At 39.0% G+C, this 9,749-nt stretch overlaps 1 protein-coding gene across 9 annotated transcripts in view; it reads left to right on the top strand.

Annotated features, from left to right (window-relative positions):
* ptprsa (protein tyrosine phosphatase receptor type Sa) overlaps positions 1-9,749 on the top strand; it is a 701,781-nt gene that overhangs the window by 328,601 nt on the left and 363,431 nt on the right. For all 9 annotated transcript variants that reach the window (XM_061883335.1, XM_061883337.1, XM_061883336.1 and 6 more), the window contains one exon: positions 1,508-1,743. In XM_061883335.1, coding sequence (XP_061739319.1) covers positions 1,647-1,743 — 97 coding nt within the window. In that variant the 5' untranslated portion in view covers positions 1,508-1,646. The remainder of the gene's footprint in view (positions 1-1,507; positions 1,744-9,749) is intronic.

Raw genomic sequence — 9,749 nt, 5'->3', positions numbered from 1 at the left:
TTTTTTTTGTTAACATAAAGCCATTTTTTGTGGTCCCCTTTATTTAGAAAAATGTCAAAGTACGGAAAATAATCGGAATCATTTAGGTACCGTTACCAGTACCAAAATATTGGTATCGGGACAACACTAGTAGCTATACATAATAGTGAGCAATGTAGTATTTATTACTATTTTTAGTTCTTCAGTACGCTTTGTCTTTTACTGTATGCAAAAAAACCTGCACTGCAACGACCCAATTTTCATATTGTGTGATGTATAAAAGTCTATCCTATCCTAAAACTGTGTACGGTTTTTATTTGGTTTATAAGATATTGATAGCTGGTGTCTACTCTTATTTCATTTTTTTTTTCCAGATAGGTTAGTTTAACGTGGTCATTTGAAGACAAAGTGTACAGTTACGCTTCAAATGTGTCAATTGCATCCATATCAAAACTCTACAGTAAGAATCAATTTATAAGCAAGGAATGCCAAGATCTCTCTGAACTCTAAAGGCCATAGAGGAGGTCTGCGTGGAACCTCCCATGGATGATGTCTTGTTGTTGTCCTTCGGACCAACTGACTGAAACTGAATCAACAGCATCCATATTGCGGTCAGCGGGTTGTGCACTTTACTAGAAGATGTAATTAGACTGAGACAAACTTTATTGGTCAGCAAGGGAAATCGTTTGACATACGGTAGCTCAATTGTAAAATTTCAGGAACGACTGTGATCTGCTGCCACTCTTTCAGGCCCACATCAAAACCATGTGGTCGCAGTTCAGGTTCAAAAAGTCCTTGAAGAAAAAAAACAAAAACATATGAAAACAAGAGAGAAACATTAAAGGACATAAAAGACATTAAATAGAACAGAGCTGATGCAACCTGCTGCCCATTTTAGTGTCGACATACCGTTTGTATGTATGCCTTTGATCTCTCGGTTAGCTACAGTAAATCATGTTTGATTAAACAGTGAGTCTCATGCTGTTTACCACCAATGAATGTCAGAGCCATTATTCTATTGTTCTTACAACTGGAAAAAGACCCTTACATGTTTATACAATTTCGGAAATGAATACCAGTGACATTCACTAAATTTAGACCCCGCAATCTCCCACCACTCTTTATTTCTGTCATTATTCACACCTTTTTAATTGAAGAGGATGCTATAATCACACAGTGGTTGCTCTGCACGCCGCCGCACACTTCCGTAAGATAAATAATGTTCCTTGAGGATTAATGGGATTTGAGTAAAACAAAGAGATTAGGTCTGGGCTTCCTCTTTTAATTACAAAGTAGCAAACAGCAGGATCATTAAATTAGAATAGAGAAAGAGAAGGGCGCAGTCGCTCTTTAGTTAATGAAATAACTTACAAAATAAAAAGAAAACGCCCAAGGTAGTTGAAGTCAAAGGTCAAATAATTTCTGCTAGGCACTACTATCTTTCGACAAGGCTATTTTTTTTTATTTTTTTAAATTGACCAAGACAAAGGATGAGTTATAATGTCTCTTTCTGTGTTTCTTCCTCCAGAGTGCTAAACCATCCTGCCTGCAGAACTCTATCATCCCGGCGCAGTTGGTGCCTCGGCGCTCCAGCCAGGTGGAAGATAAGACCCACCCCTTCCTTCCCTGTACCCCACGCCCCCAAACCCGCTCCCACCGGAACAAAGATGGCCACGGGGAGTGTCACTCGTCTGTCCTTGCCAATCCTGCTGCCTGTTACAACTCTGCTGCTGTCGCTGCTGCTCACTGGCTCCCAGGCCTTATGTGAGTACCGAGAACTCCTTAGCCGTTCCAATGGCACTTGATGAACGATGAAGGTTTGAGTCTAATGATTTCGTGATTGGCAATGACACATTTGCAAAAAGTGAGATAAAAAACTACAAACCCCGTTTCCATATGAGTTGGAAAATTGTGTTGGATGTAAATATAAACGGAATGCAATGCAATGATGTGTAAATCCTTTTCAACCCATATTCAATTGAATTTACTACAAAGACAAGCTATTTGATGTTCGAACTCATAAACTTTTTTTTTTTTTGCAAATAATAATTAACTTAGAATTTCATGGCTGCAACACGTGCCAAAGTAGTTGGGAAAGGGCATGTTCACCACTGTGTTACATCACCTTTTCTTTTAACAACACTCAATAAACGTTTGGGAACTGAGGAAACTAATTATTGAAGCTTTGAAAGTGGAATTCTTTATCATTCTTGCTTGATGTACAGCTTAAGTTGTTCAACAGTCTTGTCGTATTTTACGCTTCATAATGCGCCACACATTTTCGATGGGAGGCAGGTCTGGACTGCAGGCGGGCCAGGAAAGTACCCGCACACTTTTACTATGAAGCCACGCTGTTGTAAGATGGGGCTTGGCATTGTTTTGCTGAAATAAGCAGGGACGTCCAGGATAACGTTGCTTGGATTAAAACATATGTTGCTCCAAAACCTGTATGGACCATTCAGCATTAATGGTGCCTTCACAGATGTGTAAGTTACCCATGCCCTGGGCACTAATACACCCCCATACCATCACAGATGCTGGCTTTTGAACTTTGCGTCGATAACAATCCGGAAAATTATTTTCCTCTCTGTTCCAGAGGACACCACATCCACAATTTCCAAATATAAATTGAAATGTGGACTCGTCAGACCACAGAACACTTTTCCACTTTGCATCAGTCCATCTTAGATGAGGTCGGCCCCAGTGAAGCCAGCGGCGTTCCTCTGTTTTGTTGATAAATGGCTTTCGCTTTGCATTGTAGAGTTTTAACTTGCATTTACAGATGTAGCGACCAACTGTAGTTACTGACAGTGGTTTTCTGAAGTGATCATGTGGTGATATCCTTCACACAGATATCGGTTTTTGATGCAGTACCGCCTGAGGGATCAAAGGTCCGTAATATCATCGCTTACGTGCAGTGATTTCTCCAGATTCTCTGAACCTTTTGATAATTTTACTGACCGTAGATGGTAAAATCCCTAAATTCCTTGCAATGGGTCGTTGAGAAATGTTGTTCTAAAACTTTTCGACAATTTGCTTACAAATTGGTAACCCTCGCCCCATCCTTGTTTGTGAATTACTTAGCATTTCATGGAAGCTGCTTTTATACCCAATCATGGCACCCACATGTTCCCAATTAGCCTGCACACCTGTGGGATGTTCCAAATAGGTGTTTGATGAGCATTCCTCAACTTTATCAGTATTTATTGCCACCTTTCCCAACTTCTTTGTCACGTGTTGCTGGCATCAAATTCTAAAGTTAATGATTATTTGCAAAAAAAAAAAGTTTATCAGTTTTGACATCAAATATGTTGTCTTTGTAGCATAGTCAACTGAATATGGGTTGAAAAGGATTTGCAAATCATTGTATTCCTTTTATATTTACATCCAACACAATTTCCCAACTTATATGGAAACGGGGTTTGTACATGGAATGCGAAACAAACTTCGTCACATGAGGGAGCCACCTGTAATTGCTTTCGCGACCTGGCAGGTCTGTGTAGCGTAAACATTCTGTGATTCCCTACTGTCTGTGAGGCCATGAATGTGACACACTGAGTCATGGCCGTGTGGTGGTGCGAGGAGAGGAGGATGGCTGCATGCCGAGAGGACAGTTGAGTTTGCAGATGTTGTTTTGGCGAAGTTTAGCCTGTTTTTGTTTTTACAATTAGGAGATTATTGATCGACCGATTCCTCCTCATTCTTAAAGGGGAACATTATCACCAGACCTATGTACGTGTCAATATGTACCTTGATGTTGCAGAAAAAAGACCATATATTTTTTTAACCGATTTCCGAACTCTAAATAGGTGAATTTTGGCGAATTAAACGCCTTTCCGTTTATGCCTCTCTGAGCGACGACGTCAGAACGTGACGTCACATTGGTACAGAACGCCATTTTTCCGTACACATCAGACGCATCAAGTCAAATCAGCTCTGTTATTTTTTATTTTTTTTGACTGTTTTCCGATACCTTGGAGACATCATGCCTCGTCGGTGTGTTGTCGGAGGGTGTAACAACACGATCAGGGACGGATTCAAGTTGATTTACGTAGAATGTGCATCGATTAGCCTCAATAGCTATTCACTCAATAGCTTCAGTTTTTTCTTCAATTTCGTTTTCGCTATCTGCCTCCATACTCCAACCATCTGTTTCAATACATAGGGAATCTGTTGACTCGCTTAAGCCGCTGAAATCCGAGTCTGAATCCGAGCTAATGTCGCTATATTTTGCTGTGCTATTCGCCATTGTTTGTATTAGAATCGCTATGTGGAAATGGACAGTGGCTTAAGCAAATTGCGAAAATCAAGCACTTTAAAGCTTTTTTGAGGGATATTCCGGGACGGGTAAAATTTTGCAAAAAAATTCAAAAAATAAAATAAGCCACTGGTAACTGATTTTTATTGGTTTTAACCCTTCTGAAATTGTGCTAATGTTCCCCTTTAAGCCGTCCAGGGATGGGTTTCTGCGTTTTTAGATGGAGAAGGGGCCCACTGCGTCACCCAGTGTACGTTGAGAAGAGCAATTTGTGATTTAATTTGCGAGTAGGGATGGCTATCATTTTGGGTGTTGGGAAAAATGTATGCAGATTTGTTAAGCCACTGATGTTTAAAAATAAGATTTTTAGGTCATATATATAATGTATATATAGTCAAGGTTTCCGTGGTTTGTCCGTTATACAGTGCTCAATACCGGGGTAGAGCAGAATATACGTTAGGTCAGGAAAAAACACAGAGGCTATTTCATCCCTTCAAGCAAGTTTTGCAGGTGTGGGTTTCGCAGGTTTTTCGCATGTTTCGCAGTTTTTTTGTAATTGTATATACATTTTTTTTAATTGAATTTTATATAAAATTAGAGAAGCCTATTTCGCAGGTTTGTCTAATTTTATATAAAAAAATGTAGGGATGATATAGCCTTGGTTTTTTCCTGACCTAACGTGTATGTTTGTTTATGTATATATATATATACATATATATATATATATATATATATATACACATACATACACATTAGGTCAGGAAAAAACAGAGGCTATATCATCCCGACATTTTTTATATAAAATAAACGTAAGCAGTTTATAACCGAATCGTAGCTCCTGATCTGTGATCGTAATTGAGTCGTGAGGTGCCCAAAGTCATTAAGTGGGCAACCTCAGTGGTCCCTCATACCAATTCTCTGGCAGACCAGGTGCATTATGTTGTGTTCATGAGCGATAGCAAAAACATAGTGCCAAATCTATTTGTGGCTTCCGCAGCTAGTGGGTCAGTGACGATGACTTCTGTTTTGTTTGATCAGCCGTTTCACTGCCGTGTTACAGGCACCGTTTGGATGCAATTACGGTATGTAAATAAACATTTAAAAATATTTGTTTTTAAATAACTTTGATTCTTAACATATATACTGTATCTGCGGCCTATAGTCTGGTGTGGCTATAATATGTTACAACCTTTGTTTTTAAATTTAGTCCGGAAAATTTGGTACTCCCTTCATTATGTTTTTCACCATGTTTAGAATAGAATAGAATAGAATAGAATAGAAAGTACTTTATTTGTCAGGCTTTCCCCTGACAGTTTGTTTGTGTTTTAGTTTTTTCCTCTGCATTTGTCTTTGTTTCCTCTGTGTGTGTAGTGTTTCCTGTCAGCGCTCTTATTTTGTTGGTTTCCTGTCTTTCTCCCTGAGTGCTGTGTTCCCCCTCAGCTGCGGCTGATTGGCTCCTGGCCACACCTGGGGTCAATCAGCCCGCTCCTATTTAGACCTGTCTTCCCATCCAGTCACTGCAGGATTATTGTCTTGTCGATGTCACTTCTTGTCGCTCTTGTATTGTCATGCCACATGTCGATGTTATCATTGCAGCTACTACCTGTCATGCTACTATTTGTCCTTGTCGTCGTATCGGTAAGGTGTTCCTGTTAGCTATTTGTAGTTTTTTTTCTCCTAGCTTTTTGGTTTCGGGTTTTCTTGTTAGCCATTAGCTGTTTCCAGTTTTTTCTGTTTCCTGCTAGATACCTGTTAGCTTCCACGCTAGGCCTTTTGTTTGTTATCCGCCCACGTGCGGGCTTTTGGTTTGAACCCTTTGTTTGGTTTTGTTGTAGTTTTTTTATATTAAAACCATGTTTTCTCACTCCATGCCTGCCTCCATCTCTGCATCTTGGGGTTCGTCAACAACAAACTTTGACATTATTGATCCCTAGGGGAAATTCAGCACCACAGTTCGCTCACAATAGACAATAATAATAATAAATAATATAATTTATATCATATATTATATAAAGAATATATCATATATAAATAATATGAATATATTCTACATATATTCTTATATCTGAGAAAGCTTGTAGATTACTCCAATTTATCAATCATTCAAATATATTAACACAAGACATTTTCCGGCAACTTTTGTGTTTTCAAACACAAATTTCCTAAAATATGTTTATTCTGCCATATTTCTTAATAATTTCGAGTAAATCTGAAGGTTTGTCACATTTCATACTTTTTTCAGTACAAACAGCAATGTTCTGTTCCCTCCAAGTAACCCAGTGCACTACTTTTAGTACATCCTGCTAAATTCTCCTGAGGACAAGCTGCGTGAGCAGGCCTTGATTGTTGTCATGTTGCAACCGAGCTGTCTTGCTTTGATTGCGAGGAGGCTTGGAGTGTTTGGTCACATGATTCTGCAGTCAGCGCTAAAGCTCAGCTGGGGAAAAAGCATCCAAAAATGCACACAGGCAGGTGACAAGCAGATGCTTTTCTTGTGTGCTTTTTGTGCCTTTTCTGAGAGTAAAACACATTTTCTGTGAGAATGTTTCGATGACAGTTTTATGCTGCCAATTCTGATCCAGATCATCCATGAGTGAGATCAGGCGATACCAACACACTTATATTAACTGTAAATGTGTCAATTTAATTATAGTGATAGTTATTGACAGTTTAACAATATCAACACAAAGTGAAGTGAAGTGAATTATATTTATATAGCACTTTTCTCTAGTGACTCAAAGCGCTTTACATAGTGAAACCCAATATCTAAGTTACATTTAAACCAGGTGGCACTTGGAGCAGGTGGGTAAAGTGTCTTGCCCAAGGACACAACGGCAGTGACTAGGATGGCGGATGCGGGAATCGAACCTGCAACCCTCAAGTTGCTGGCACGGCCACTCTACCAACCGAACTATACCGCCACAAAATATTAACTTGTTCCTTATTCTCTTTTATTACATACAAATGTTTGAGCAAAACAGAGTCAATGGTTCACAATAACTAAACAAAATCAACAACTATTTTTCAGACTAAAGAGGGCACCAGTATTTAAGCTGCACCCACCAAATTTTAGAAGTAAAAAATATGTTTACATATATTAGCTGCATTGTACTATAAGCTGTGGATATAAACATTTTTGTAAGTGTTTATTTACACACCTTGACTTTTTCCAAATGACACCGGGAGCACGGCAGTAAAATGGCTGATCAAACAAAACAGAAGTCATCGTCATGGACCCGCTAGCTGCGCAGGCTAGCTTTCCAATCAGCTAAACAGACTCAATAACTCCGCAGTGACGTTTTAGTAAAAGTCCGAAACTGGAACAATATAAAAAGAATGCCATTGTAAGTTAATAATACTAACACAGACACTTGTGTTAGCATATTCGCTAATGTTAACAATGCAAGCTTGATTACATCTTGATATCAAGTACAATTATGCATGAAAACAGTCCTACAGACATCACACAGGACGGTTTATTAGGTATAATTTGGTTTAGTTATATTGTAAAACTTACACACGTTGCTCGGAGTGATGAAATATGAATAATTTTGCGCAGAAACGCTATAGACAAATAGTAGACAAAATTGGATATACTTTGACTTCATTTTCAACTTGCAGCACCTGCAGTGGGCAAACTTGTCCAGAAGATGGCGCCAAAGCACAAACCGTAAACACCTGGTCAGCTTTTCTGTCGGTGTAATATGAAAACTATTATAAAACTGTTTTGCCCTCAAATTCCCGGAGTTTGTAAACATTACCAAAAACAACAAAAAAGGATTTTGAGGAGAAAAAAAAAATATTGATCACTTCTATTACTTATCAATCATGTACTGATACTACTTTCGGTATTTGTGTATCGATCTGCCTTCCTCCCAACAATCCTGACAAACCAACAGATATTGTTATATTATCCTCTCTCTAGACTCTTAATAATCTACTTGATAATTTTGAGAGATGTCCGATATTATTGGCCGATTATTGCTTTAAAATGTAATACCGGAAATTATCGCTATCTGTTTCAAAAAGTAAAATGAATGACTTTTTAAAACGCCGCTGCACAGAGTGATACACGGACGTAGGGAGAAGTACAGAGCAGTTACGTCCCCCAGTCATACTTGCTAACCCTCCCGATTTTCCCGGGAGACTCCCGAATTTCAGTGCCCCTCCGAAAATCTCCCGGGGCAATCATTCTCCCGAATTTTTTCTGATTTCCACCCAGACAACAATATTAAAGACATGCCCCAATCATATAATATCTACGGAATTTTCACACACACACAAGTGAATGCAAGGCATACTTGGTCAACAGCAATACAGGTCACACTGAGGGTGGCTGTATAAACAACTTTAAAACTGTTCCACATATGTGCCACACTGTTAACCCACACCAAACAAGAATGACAAACACATTTCGGGAGAACATCCGCACCGTAACACAACATAAACACAACAGAACAAACACCCAGAACCCCTCGCAGCACTAACTCTTCCGGGATGCTGCAATGTACACCACCCCGCAAACCCCGCCCACCCCAACCTCCTCAAGCTCTCTCAGGGAGAGCATGTCCCAAATTCCAAGCTGCTGTTTTAAGGCATGTTAAAAAATAATGCACTTTGTGACTTCAATAATAAATATGGCCGTGCCATGTTTGCATTTTTTTTTTCCATAACTTGAGTTGATTTATTTTGGAAAACCTTGTTACATTGTTTAATGCATCCAGCTGAGCATCACAACAAAATTAGACATAACAATGTGTTAATTCCACGAATGCATATATCGGAATAGGTAATTAAGAGTTGGACAATATCGGGATATCGGCAAAAAAGCCATTATCGGACATCTCTAATAATTCCCCATCAATATCTTTTTACTTTCTACTGTAACGTGGTTCCATCTACACTTCTTTAACTTTACTCATCAATTATTTATTTGGTGCTTAATAACATTCCTGCTCCTGGCTTGCTCTCAGTGTGTAACATACTTAGACTTGTCCTACAGTGATAATGCTACTTGTTACTGATACTTAAGGTACTAAGAAATGCAGTTAATTTGCCATAATTGAGGTTATTATTATTATTATTAGCTTAGGGGAGTTGCTCCACACTGCGTATGGAGACACAAAATTAGCTGCTGGCTGCTTATCAGCCATGGGACTAAAATGACTTGTCAGCTAGAGGGAATCTACGTTTTTGATCGGCATTAAACGGCAACGGCGATGCTTTTTTTTAATGAAAATCAGCTGATATTGATCAAAGGCCGATCAATGGGCACATCCCTAGTTTTCAGTCAAACCTAAAGCAAGTGACCCTGAGTTTCAATCCCTTTGCTTTTCACTATAATTACCATCATCATCATTACTGCTTGTTTTCCTGCAACTATGACAATATCTGTGCACTTTTCTTTTCCCTAAATGCAATTCAGAATCATCATTTTCCTAATTGTCGCTTCAACACAATCCCACTAAAGTAGTTCTCTAACCCCTCCAAACCCCACTCAGACGCACGTAGT

This window comes from Nerophis ophidion, linkage group LG22 (assembly GCF_033978795.1).
Source record: "Nerophis ophidion isolate RoL-2023_Sa linkage group LG22, RoL_Noph_v1.0, whole genome shotgun sequence".
In the NCBI taxonomy this organism is placed as follows: domain Eukaryota; kingdom Metazoa; phylum Chordata; class Actinopteri; order Syngnathiformes; family Syngnathidae; genus Nerophis; species Nerophis ophidion.
Note: the sequence above shows the minus strand (reverse complement) of the source record. Positions and strands in the feature narration are given on the sequence as shown.